This window comes from Lithobates pipiens, unplaced genomic scaffold (assembly GCF_037356315.1).
Source record: "Lithobates pipiens isolate NorthernLeopardFrog02 unplaced genomic scaffold, aLitPip1_a1.2 Scaffold_25, whole genome shotgun sequence".
In the NCBI taxonomy this organism is placed as follows: domain Eukaryota; kingdom Metazoa; phylum Chordata; class Amphibia; order Anura; family Ranidae; genus Lithobates; species Lithobates pipiens.
In genome coordinates this window covers 179,408,404-179,421,685 of record NW_027507787.1, presented here as the reverse complement: position 1 = coordinate 179,421,685, position 13,282 = coordinate 179,408,404, and the positions used below count along the sequence as shown (strand labels likewise).

At 40.8% G+C, this 13,282-nt stretch overlaps 1 protein-coding gene across 1 annotated transcript; it reads left to right on the top strand.

The window, feature by feature from the left end:
- The first annotated feature begins 2,484 nt into the window (after positions 1-2,484).
- LOC143929800 (homeobox protein pv.1-like) lies at positions 2,485-10,210 on the top strand. The gene is made up of 3 exons (XM_077453777.1): positions 2,485-2,737; positions 4,436-4,710; positions 9,926-10,210. The coding sequence occupies exons 1-3, from the start codon at positions 2,485-2,487 to the stop codon at positions 10,208-10,210; spliced, it is 813 nt and encodes a 270-aa protein (XP_077309903.1).
- Positions 10,211-13,282: the final 3,072 nt, after the last annotated feature.

Genomic DNA, 13,282 nt, shown 5'->3' with positions numbered 1-13,282 from the left:
TTTAAGTTAAAAAGTTGTAATGTTTTATAATCTTAAAGTATATGTATCATGGTTGCGCTGATCTAGGAATAGAAGGTTTCTTTTTTGAACTGTGGAAATTACCCAAAAATGTTCAACGTGTTGAATTATTTTTCCTTTGTTTACAGTCACACTTGTCCAAACTAATTATATTGTATGACAATGGCAAAAAAAAAAAATGGTCTAGACAGCCAACAAAATCATGGTCTAGACAGACAAACAAAAAACAAAAAAAAAACCCTGGTCTTGCCCTTTCAGTTTAAGTTGACCATACACTAGTGAGATTTTGTTCAAACATTTTCATTTTTATTTTCAGAACATTTGTTCACATTGTGGGGACAAATCAACATTTATTTTTACCTGTAGTGAATAGAAAATTCTAAGGAGAAAGATCGAAAAATGTTCTCGAACAAACAAAATTTTAACTGTAATATGTGTGGGAAAAATTATGATGTTTAATATGTCTGGAATTCCATCTAAGGCATGCCCTATATTACCCATTACATTTTTTTGTTCAAATAAACTTGATTCTACCATCCACCCATTTGAGATGGATACAATCCCTCCCCCTGTGGTATTGTATTCTGACAGCAGAGGGCCTTCCCCACCTTCAGAATACAATGACCAATATTGCCGGCTATATCCAGCTCCACTGATCGTTCGTGAAAAACCTGACAGGCTGGTTGTACACAAGTCAATTGGTAGATTGAACCAGCCTGCCTTGACATGGACCGAAATTCACCTGGTCCTGCCGAGCCGGCTGAATTTCAATCTATGTATGGCTGGCTATAATAGCAGATCTGGACAATATTTTAAGGGCTTTTAACCACTTCAGCCCCGGAAGGTTTTACCCCCATAATGACCAGACCATTTTTTGCGCTTGGGCACTGTGTTATTTTAACTGACAATTACGCGGTTGTGCGACGCTGTACCCAAATAAAATAGATAACCTTTTTTTCCCACAAATAGAGCTCTCTTTTGATGGTATTTGACCACCTCTGCGGTTTTTATTTTTTGCACTATAAACAAAAAAGCCCCACAATTTTGAAAAAAAACTCAATATTTTTTACTTGGTGCTATAATACATATCAAAAAAAAGTAAAAAAATCGAATTTCTTCATCATTTTAGGCCAATATGTATTCTTCTACGTATTTTTGTCCAAAAAAAATCCCAATAAGCATACATTGATTGGTTTGTGCAAAAGTTATAGCGTCTACAAACTTTGGTGATAGATTTACGGACTTTTCATTTTTTTTCATTGTTTTTACTGGTAATGGTGGCGATCAGCGATTTTTAGATTCAACATTGTGGTGTACAAATCTGACACTAAGTGTCACTTTTTTGGGGACCAGTGACACCAATACAGTGATCAGATGTTAAAATGCACGGTTACTGTATAAATTACACTAAATTACACTGACAGGGAAGGGGTTAACATCAGGGGCGGTCAAAGGAATACGTGTGTTCCCTAGGAGTGATTTCTAACTGTGTGGGGGATGGGCTGACAGGAAGAACACAGGAACAGAAGCTTACAAGGAACAGAAGATCTCTGTTTACTTCCCTGTCAAAACGGGAATCTGTCTTGTTTACATAGGCAGATCCCTGTTCTGCCTCTCTGTGGAGCGATCGTGGATGGCCACGGACATCGGGTCCACCAGACCTATTGATTGGCTCCTGCTCTCTGCAGCAAGCGTGCGTGCCTCTGGCGGGATGCGTGCGCTCACAGTATCTATTGCCCGAAAGGACATACAGGTATGTTGTTTCGCTCAATAGAGCTTGCTGCAGTATATATGTGGTGGGTGTCTTTAAGTGGTTAAACTACTTTAGTTGACTCAATGATGGCAATAAAGAATGTTCTGACGAAGCATTGTTCTACTCACATTTGAACAGAATTCTAACCATGTATGGTCAGCTTTAATTATGTTTTGGGAACATTACATTAGCTTCTCTTTTGGTTCCATGTTGATTATGTCTATCCTAACACTTATTGACAATTGTTTGATTTTCTACTATATCCTCTGTCTTTACCAGCAATTACAAACAAAAGGTAAATTGATACAGTACAATATACTCATCACATTGCTTGACTTCATAGAGGTATGCCAGGAAAGCAGAACAGGGGTGATGAGCTCTCATCTGCTGTCTTGTCTATCTATGTATGGGAATTATGACACAGGAGTTATATTAATGGATACTAAACTTCTCTATAAAATCACCAAGTGACATTAGCAAGCCGCCAGACTCACTGGAGCCATGTATGTGAACATTTGTTTATGTGTGAATCTGGAATTGTTACGTTAATTAGTCCTTTCTGATAGCTATTATCCAAGTTTTTGGTTCCCCTTTGATGTTCTTCACACTTGCATATGCAACAGGCTATAAAGCAGAAACTCAGCATGGACCAAGGACATAAGCACACACAGGACAAAACTGATAAGTCCAACAAACACACAGTGGTCTTCAGCATGGTCAGACAAAGGTTTTCCATAGACTTTATCCTAACAGGGAGTAAAGAGAACACTTTGGCTGGGACAGATGACTCAAAACCAAACATTTCTTGCGTACCACAGTCACAGCCCTCATGTAAATTTACAGTAAGGTCCAACCAACCCAAAAAGAAAACGGAACATATGGAAACGTGTGGAGATTCTCAAAATGTTAAGAAGATTTCTTCAGATCATGAGACATGTCCAGAGCAAGTTGTATCTTCCACAACTGGTGAGTAGATTTATTAACCTGTATTACAGGTTTTCAGATATATAAATTCTTTATCACATATGCTTTTAATAGGCTTTACAGCACAGTATAACTTCAATTTGAATAGCAGTGTAGCACTTTTCCATCATTTACCAGCATTAAAATTATATATTATTTGAAACTTTGTTGATGCAAGGGAAATGTTTCGTTAAGACTTTGTTTGTACTTATCAAACAGTTCATTTTAATGATTGGGAATATGCATGCCACATCTTAAAAGTAATTGTCTTTAACACAAGATTTTTAAATGTAAATCTAAATATATTCTACTAAATTCATTTTACTGTAGAAGGAAAAACATCATCAATTGGGTCCTTGCACACAGTACTGATGCATGAACGCTGGATCTTCCTGGCAGAAAGTTCCTGTGGGTAGTGTGGGCATTAACATACGCATATGGTTATACATGGGTAAAAATTCTTCTTTCTCCCAGAATGCCAATATAATCTACTATGCAAGGGGGAAGTGTGATTTGCATGTGTTTGCATGTACAATACTTACCAGTGATGCTGTATTTTGCATTTTTTACTGAACTAAATGGGGCTCTAGTTTATTGAAATCTGTATGTCTGTGTGTACAGGCCTTTGAAAGCAATGATCTACATTTAGATCAGTAAAAAAAAAATACTCAATGTGGTATGTTTTTAAGCAACCTATGTGCAAGGACCCATTGACTATTTCTTTATTTAAATTAATGTACTTTTTATCTTTTCACCAGTATATACTGCTTTACCATTTTTTCTTACAAGCAAGAACATAAAACATAATATTAGATATATAAAATATGTAATTGTGAGTCCATTGTGTTAATGTCACAATCGGTTACTATCTAAATGTACTTGCTTTGATTGTCAAAATGGGGGCAAGTTTTTAATTGGATGGTTTAGAATTCAGTAATATGCAGCAACCTACTGAAACCTAATTAATGATTTGCATGGACCAATAATGATCAATATACAGCCAGGTTAGTTGTCATTTATATCAAGAGTCGAGAGATGTGTCCATCTCTGGCTGTTTTTAGCCACGATTCAACATGGTGAACATCAGTTGCTTTACACAGCGGATACTTAAAGCAGAACTTCACCCGAAAGGGAAAGTTTGTCCCCCCCACCATATTTGAATTAATTTTTTTTGGAACAGGGAGCTGGTACCTGGTTTTGACAGGTACCCATTCTCATTCTGGTTGGATTGTTAAGGTGGTCCACTGTAAATTCTCCTCCCCCTGCTGCCTGCAGCCTTCTGGGAAATATAACAGGTCCCAGATGCCTGCAAGATCATTCCCAAAGTGCAGCATGGCTTGTGTATTGCTCAGTGTACAGCCATCTGTGGAGCCACAGGCAGTTACAGTCAGCTGCCCACAGTTAACATGATGGCGCCTGGCAATTGAGGACTGATGTAGAACTGGGTCGGGTGAGGACGGCACTGGATCCTTGGACAGGTCAGTGTCTCTTTAACAAAAGAGAGCAGCTACAAATGTTATAGCTGCTGATTTTAACCTATTCCAGAACTGACTGAAGCTCCTCTTAACCTTCATTTTAAGTCCCACAGAGGTCTAGAGTAGATTAGGGGTTGTTTTAGATTAGCCATCTAACTCCAAAGCAAAGAAATCATCCATTGTATAAACCATTTACATGACAGTTCTCTTATCATTGTTTATTTAGCTCTGCACAGGGATTGGGTAAATTATGATGAATCCACACCGAGCTGCTCAGAAGATGAGAGTGAACAGATTGGTTCTCATAGTCCAGAGAGAGGTCAGCTTGAAGATGATGATCATGGAGAAGATAGCCTCAAGAGTGAACTGCAACGCAGGATGAGAACAGCATTCACCTCCCAGCAAATCTGCAAACTTGAGGAGATGTTCAAGAAACAGAGATACCTGGGAGCCTCCGAGAGAAAGAAATTAGCAAGTTGTCTACAGCTGTCCGAAATTCAGGTAACTGTCCTTGTCTCCTTGAGCCAACACAAGTTCATCTTTCTGGGAAATTTTCGTAGACATGTTAGATAAACATTATATCCCTTTTCCTTGTACTGTACTCCTTGAAATGTATATGATGCCCAGTGGGAAATGTTTATGAGCAACGGTATAACAATAGCCATAGCAACTGCCTGAGGTAGGAGGGGAAACTAAACTCTGAAGTTTTCAGTATAGAAGGGCTGAAGTCATACCGCAGGAAAATAGTCACAGATCCCTCTCTATAAGGTTATCCATAGATGGACCATGTAAGGGCAGGCTGAATGTACCAAGTTGATCGATCAATCAACTTGGGTACAACCAGCCTGCCAGATTTTGGATGTGGTTGTTGCTAACGGCTGATATAATCATTAGCAATAACTACTGTCTTCCCCCATCAGGAGAATACAATGGCTCAACGAGAGGAATTCCCCTGTCAACACTGTCTGTGGTTGCTCTGTGTATGACCTGCTTAAACAGAATTTGCTTATCTGTCTTAAGCCGGCAATAGATAAGTTATTTTTCATTTGTGATTAGTCAGCCAGCTGTCAGATCAAAATGGCTTCTCCCATCTAACTCAAATCCCTCCCTGACAGCGGGACACCTCTGCCGCCAGAATACACCAATCAGCACTGCGATTGCACAAAAAAATTTCAACAGTCCCATTCGAGAGGAGTTGATCTCTAGGTCAACTCCTCTCAAACATGAATGCATCAAATACATTTCAAGCAGAAGTAAAGAGGGCAAAAAATCTACATTGCTAAAGCTGGCCATAGATGGATTGAAATTTGGCTGGTACCTGCTGCACCTGCCATATTTCAATCATTCTATGGCCAGTTTTAGCAATGTAGATTTATTGCCCTCTTAACTTCTGCTCCAGGCTGAAATTAACCCGTAGGCCTAATGCAGTTGGAAATCACAGAGCTTCTGTTCAGCTAAAACTTTTTTGGACAGCTGAGGTTTATAGTTCTACAAAAAAAGAAGTTTAAAACCCCTTGCATTAGGGTTATAGTAAAATTGTGTTCAAAAGTATTGATAATTTTGTCATAATATAAAATGTATTTAATTAATATAAAATGTATTTTATTTAATAATGACATTATAGTCATTATTATTATTATTGCTACTACTGTACAACTGTACAGTTTATCCACAGCACTGGTTCCTAGTAGTGTACTGAAAATGTCTCTTGCTGCCTGTTCTAGATTTAGGCTTACTTTATGTTAAAGCCCCACTTCAATAAACTTAACAATGATCTCTCGCAGTGGGCTGCATCCACACTGCAAGGGTTAATTGCTTATATAGGTTTAGGGGGCATAGAAAAGAAGGTCAACTTACCTGATCCTCTGCTTTCCCATGCTGCAGTGGTCAAGGTCCTGATGTCATCAAGACAAGAGCAGGGCCCATAGCCGATGGACAGTCCACTGCTGGAGCGTGGGGGAGCACCATATGCTGGAGAAGTGGAGAATCAGGTAAGGTAAAGTGCTTTTACTCTCCCTTAGACTAATCAAGCAGGTAGCCCCTGCAGTGCAGGTACACCCACATTGCAAGGGAGAAATTTCTCAGAGTTGAGCTTTAAGATCATTGACACATACTATATTGCAATATTTTACACTGCCAGCTGCTACAAAGAGAGGCCTCCACGAGGCCCCATTTGGCTATGGACCCCCCATGATTTGTAGTTCCACCCCTGTTTACAAGACTTTTTAGATTTTTAGATTCAATTACCAATGCACTTGGTGGGATGCTGTGCTTATGAGTGCATTTCAAAATAAACCAGAAATGACTAGACCACTGTAGACATCACTATCTTTGTAAAAATAATTTTTACCTTTCCCCTCTTTAATTAAATTTCACATAAGCACATCTCTGCATGCTGATGTTAAGATATCCAACACTGGTTTCTTTAATGAAAAGTTTTTCTTTTTTTTGCTTTTACTTACTCTTTCTTTTGTTTGTTCACTTGTGGTCTCCCTGAAGGCAGTGGTGACATAAACCCCTGACAAAAAGATGCCCCTCGGATGGCAATGTCACTAGTGCCTTCAGGAAAATCTTGCACCTAAACTGAGATCTTGCAGTGTTTCCTACTGCACATGTGCTAGCTAAAGTGTATGATCTCATGTGCCTAATCTCACGCATGTGCCCTGAGACATTACTCTAATTTGTTGTAAAAAAGGCTTATTTTCCACCAACAGATGATTGTATTGTCAAACAGTGCATGCTCAAGATGAGGTGCATGGCTTCATGCACTTCAGTTGGCAGTAGACTGGAGGGGCAAACATCACTGGGCCAGCATATGAGACAAGAAAGGAGACGCTGCCTGTTAGTGACAATATATTTTCTAAGTCGTGGTGCAGTGGCATAGGCAGCATGGAAGTGCCATACAAAAAGATAAGAAAAACTTGTTTGTGTACAATTTTTAACATATTACAGCCATTTTTAAAGAGTGAGGATTAGTGGACTGAAGTTTAAAAAAACATGCTGGATGGAGGAAATTCCTCGCAATGAGACACTGTATTCTGACAGGGAGGCTTGGCACTGTCAGAATACTCTGGTCAGTGACTGCAGTCACAATGCACACATTAGTAAATTTGTAGAGTCACTCATTTTGAATGACACCCCAATTCGTGAATGCAACTATGCCAGAATGAACAATATGAGGAATTTACTAAGGCTTGAGCAGCTGTGCAAGGCAACCCAGGTTTTAGCTTTCATTTCCAAAGCTTAACTGAATAAGTTGAAGCTAGAAGCTGAATGGTTACTAAGCACAGCTGTCCAAGATTCTGGCTGCTCTAGTGTTAGTAAGTTATCTCCTATGTGTGTTAGGACAGTGGTCCCAAACCTTTTTGGCACCAGGGATCGGTTGTGGCGGGGGGGAAGAAAATTGTGTCATGGCCCAGAGGTTGGGGGAGGGGTGGTCGTGCACGGGGTTATGCGACTGTTTGCGTGAAATTTGTCAGGGCAATGGCTGGTGTTGGCCTTTCAATCATGCTGGCACCATGGTTGATATGGTGTCAGGATGATTGCAGCACATTGTTTCTATTATTACATTGTAATATAAAATGAAATAGTTCAACTCACTATAATGCAGAATTAGTGGGAGCTCTGAGAGTGTCACTTGCCAGCAGATGAGGAATGTTGCCTGCCACCAGATGCAGATTGTCACTTGCCACGTTGCCTGCCACCAACTGAGGAATGTCACCTGCCACACTGCTTGCCACCAAATGAGGAATATCGCTTGCCACCAGATGAGGAATGTTACCTGCAATGCTGCCTGCCACCAGATGAGGAATCTCACCTGCCACGCTACCTGCCACCAGATGAGGAATGTCACCTGCCACGCTGCTTGCCACCAGATGAGGAATGTCACTTGCCACGCTATAGGCCACCAGATGTAGACTGACAATTGCCATGCTGCCTGCCACCAGATGCGGATTATCACTTGCAACGCTGCCTGCCACCAGATGTGGAATGTCACTTGCTACATCGCCTGCCACCAGATGAGGAATGTTACCTTATCACGCTGCCTGCCACCAGATGTGGAATATCAGTTACCATGCTGCCTGCCACCAGATGCGGATTATCACTTGCTACACTGCCTGCCACCAGATGCGGAATGTCACTTGCCACGTCACCTGCCATCAGATGAGGAATGTCACCTGCCACGCTGCCTGCCACCAGATGAGGAATATTACGTTCCATGCTGCCTGCCATCAGATGATGAATATCACTTGCTAGGCTGCCTACCACCAAATTTGGAATCTCACCTGCCATGCTGCCTGCCAGCAGATGAGTAATGTCACTTGCCACGCTACCTGCCACCAAATGAGGAATATCGCTTGCCAGGCTGTCTGCCACCAGATGAGGAATGTCACCTGTCACCAGATGAGGAATGCTGCCTGCCACCAGGTGAGGAATGTAACCTGCCTGCCACCAGATGAGGAATGCTGCCTGCCACCAGGTGAGGAATGTAACCTGCCTGCCACCAGATGAGGAATTTCACCTGCCTGCCACCAGATGAGGAATGTCACCTGCCACCAGATGAGGAATGCTGCCTGCCACCAGAATGGTGATGCGATGCGGCCGGAGAGAGATGATGTAATCTCTGCTCGCCAGCCCGCTTCTCTGATCCACCCAGCTCTCTCATTCGGCTACACGCCTGCCTTGCTTTCTCACGCTGCCCGCCGCGCATGCGGCCCAGCTGCAGAGAGGCTGAGGCCCCATGGTTGGAGACCCCTGTTTTAGGGTATGCTACAAAAACTTAGCCGAATTTTGGTGGACTAAGGTGAGCAAATAGTTTATTCATTTTGATTGGACTGCATAATGCAGCATGCCACATTTATTTATTACATGTACTTATATAGCGAGATTAATTTACTCAGCGCTCTACATAAGAATTATACATTCACATCAGTACCTGCGCTCAAAGGGATTACAATCTAAGGTCCTTAACTCACATTCATATGTACACTTACTAGGACCAATTTACCTACCAGCATGTGTTTGGAGTGTAGGAGGAAAACCACACCGGCATAGGAAGAACATGCAAACTCCAGGCAGGTTATGCCATGGTTGGGATTTGAACTGACAAACCTTGTGTTGCTAGGCAGATGTACTAATCATGTAGCCACGGTACTGCCCAAATTGCATCTCAATGCACAAAAACACATTTACTGCATTGGGACTAGACCCTTATCGACTGGAAAACAGTACCTCATTCAACTGAAATTCTTTATTTGGTTAAGAACCTCAAGACCATTTTCAGTTAAAAAAAAATTCACATTCAAAGCAGCCTGATCCACTGCAGTGCCAAATGCAAGCACTTTTTTTTAAAGGTTAATGTCCATTGCGTTTAGGCAGATGATTTATTTAAAGGGCTGCCCAAAGCACCACAAAAATCTTACATGGAGTATTTTTGGCAGGGCACCAGATGTTAGTGCATTGCCACATGTTGCACTTTCCTCTTTAACAATATGGTGCAGGCAATTGGACAGGTAAGTACTTAATGTTTTCATTGCAAGGATCCCTTTATATCAGTTTTTCCAAAATGGTTAACAAATTGCTTTTAAAGCACGTAGAGACCTGAGTACAATATTTCTGAGGGCTGTTATTTATTAGCCTTTTATTGGTAATATATGCCAGAAACATGGTGATAGACTTCACAAGAAACTTATGTAAATGTATTGTTTATATATAGGTGAAAACGTGGTTTCAGAACCGGAGGATGAAACTGAAAAGGCAGATGCAAGACCACCAACATCGTATGACCGCCTCTTCTGTCTACTATCCCCACTCAATGCCTTTTTATCACAGAACTCCAGTAAATAATTTACATTTTTACCAAAATCCAGCTTACCAAATTCCAGAATCATCGTACAGCTATGATCCAAGATTTTTACCCACACCAGTGCCTCCCCAACCTGTCATGAACAATGGCAATTTTGAACAATATAATCCATATTACAACAGTCGTTATATTTGATATATTGATCAAATGTCCTTCAGAAGCCTTATGAACAAAACCATTGATATCATGGAATATACACGTAAAGATGATGTAAATTGTACAGTAATAATCTATTTTTGGATGTTCTGTTTTCAATGTGTCAAATCTGATTATCTATGTGCATATGTTAATATATGATTATGTTGTGTGTCCTCTTTTGGTCTACGTTACAAATAGTGTTATCTACAGTATTTATATGTTCCAATTTTTAAATGTTATCTTCTTATAAACTGTGTTGTAGTGTTGTTGTTGCAATACTGAACTGATTGTCTGTCAAGTAGAGCCTGAAAATTGACTATTCATCCCAAATTGGATAAAATCTTGTTTGTCTGTCATCCTAATCTGTGTTTCTGAAAAGCTATGTAAAAGTACTTAAAACGGCAATATTTATTTAATAAAGTGCTAAATTTGATAAGCTTCCCACTTACCAGGCTATTACTATAGGCACTGGTGTCATAAGTGAGAGTCTTCCCTCAGCCATCTGGGAAGGCTATGTCACGAGAGCCTGCAGACAGTTCATGCAAATGTAATAGTGGAATCTAATGATATTATGATTGTAGATGCATTAAAATATATGAATGCGTGTATATGAATGTACAGTTAAAATAATATGAGACTGTGCATGCATGAAGATGCACCTCTATACGTGTACAGTCTACCCTGTGAGATTGGCAAAATCTCTCTGGTGCCTTTAGAGACATAAGCTTCCCAGTTGGCTCAGGGAAGGCACTGCCTTCATCATAAGGTTTCCACCTTTTCTTCAAGCCAAACCCTAATAAAAAAATTTAGCGGCACAAGGCAACTTTCTTTGTAGTATACACTATAGGATTGTAAAGGACATGGGACAACTTTGGTGTTCAAAGGAGAGCAGTAACGTGGCACGCATTGAGCTATCTCAGTTACTTGGAGAGGCACAGTCCTGTCTGAATAATGTGTCTGAGTTTCAGGTGGACTGAAACCCAGACAAATAACTTAAAAACAAGACTGTCTGATTGAATCCCGAACAGACGGCAACCCTACGTGTCTCCCCCTCTTATACAAGATTGGTGTCATCTCCTTCATAATACAGTGGGCCCTCATTAGATCAAAGTCCCCTTATATCAGTGCTCCCCTTAGAGACCTAAAAAAAATTTTTTAAATGTAGTGCAGCCTTCCCCTATAATTATATTATTTCATGTGTGTAAAATTTTTTGTGAATAATGGTGGAAACCCCCAAGGGTAATCCAAGTATTAATACACTCGAATTGTATTCAAATATATTTATTGTGCAATCTTGATACACATAATACTATATGAATAGTGGTGGAAACCCTCAAACCATTCCAAAATGTGTCGTGGAAGTATCCGGCTTATAAAGTCATTTTGAGTTGATATTAGCACAAGACATTTTGAAATGGAAGTTTCCATACTATTCATATAGTATTATGTGTATCAAGATTGCACAGTATATATATTTAAATAAGACTGGAGTTTATTAACCACCTCGTGCCCCTGCTATAGCTGAAATATGGCTACAGAGCAGGCCTTAATTCCTGGGAGGAAAACCATGCACGTCCTCCCGGAAACACGCTGTGATGGCCGTGTCCCTTGGAAACAGCCAATCACAGCAACCATTTAGACAGGTGTAGAGTGACAGTGGAAGCAGCGATCAGCGGTGTCAGTGTCTGTGTCTCTCCTGCAACAAGGAAGAGACTGCTTGATCCCAGGGATTTGCACGGAGGATCTTGTGATTCTGTACAGCGGAGATTACTGGGCTGAATACCTCCTCCTGTCCCTGCCAGGATCTTACACTATGGGGAGTTCTTTCTTCATATATTGCATGCCTGCACATCTTGGTTCTGGAGTGTTGGAGTCACAATAGGAGACCAGTTACATCAGCAGGAGTATGCAGTGGACATCATGATGGGATAGGTCCCCGTAAGAGAACAAAAAGCACACTAGACTCCTTTTGCCATAAGGTAGAGAAGTCCAACAAATCCGGTGAGTGCGGCACCATATAGCCACACAAGAGGTGTAAGTAAAGTCACCATTGGAGCACGGAGCACAAGAGCACTTTAACAGACTTGAATTGCGCAATTATCACATGTAACTTTATAATTGAACACACAAGTCGGCATTTATTAATTCAGTTATTGGTTTCAGAAGTCATATATCCACAGGATTAATTATTTTTAATTTATTTATTAATTAAATATATTAATATAGCATGGAATTGTTTTTTTAGTAATGTAATTTGTCCAGACACAGACACTGAGTAATTACACATAGACAATTAACAATATCTAAGGTGTGTTGAGACAAGCGGTGTTTAGCTATCTTATCACAGCGGCCATTTACCACGTGATCACCATGTCGAAAAAGAGATGATCATAAATGTAAACATATGAGATCATCTCTCATTGATGGCTCTCCCTCCTCACACAGAAACCGCGTGTGCGGAGGGAGAGCGATCTGTGAATAGTGAGTTCTTCAACTTGTTTTCCTTGCCAATATAGTGTCGGTATCACAATGCCCATCAGTGCCACAGTGTCATAAGTGGCATCAGTGTCACAGTGTCATAAGTGCCATCAGTGTCTTCGTGTCATCAGTGCAATCAGTGTCACTGTGCCATTAGTGCCGCCATGTTGTAAGTGCTATCAGTGTCACGTGTCATCAGTGCCATCAGTGTCACTGTGTCATCAGTGTCACTGTCATCAGTGCCCTTAGTGCCCACAGTGCCATCAGTGTCATTGTGTTATCAATGCCACAGTGTCATAAGTGTCACTGTGTCATCACTGTCACAATACCATCAGTGTCACTGCCTCAGTGTCACACACTGCTGCATATCAGTGCCATAGTGTCACAGTGCCATAAGTGTCACACAGTGCCATATATCAGTGCCATCAGTGTCATACAGTTTCTGCATATCAGTGACAAAATTAGATGTTCAAAATACTCATTATGCCTCTGTGAGGGGTTAGCTCGGTAGCGGGTGTGTGTGACCCCCTGGATGGGTTCACAACACAAAGTCAGGCACAGCAGACAGCGGTGTAGGTTCAAAAAACAAAA

Coding starts and splice junctions, on each gene's coding strand:
- LOC143929800 (XM_077453777.1), top strand. CDS start 2,485: ATGGTCAGACAAAGGTTTTCCATAGACTTTATCCTAACAGGGAGTAAA. Junction 2,738..4,435: donor AGTTGTATCTTCCACAACTG/GTGAGTAGATTT, acceptor TTGTTTATTTAG/CTCTGCACAGGGATTGGGTA. Junction 4,711..9,925: donor TACAGCTGTCCGAAATTCAG/GTAACTGTCCTT, acceptor GTTTATATATAG/GTGAAAACGTGGTTTCAGAA.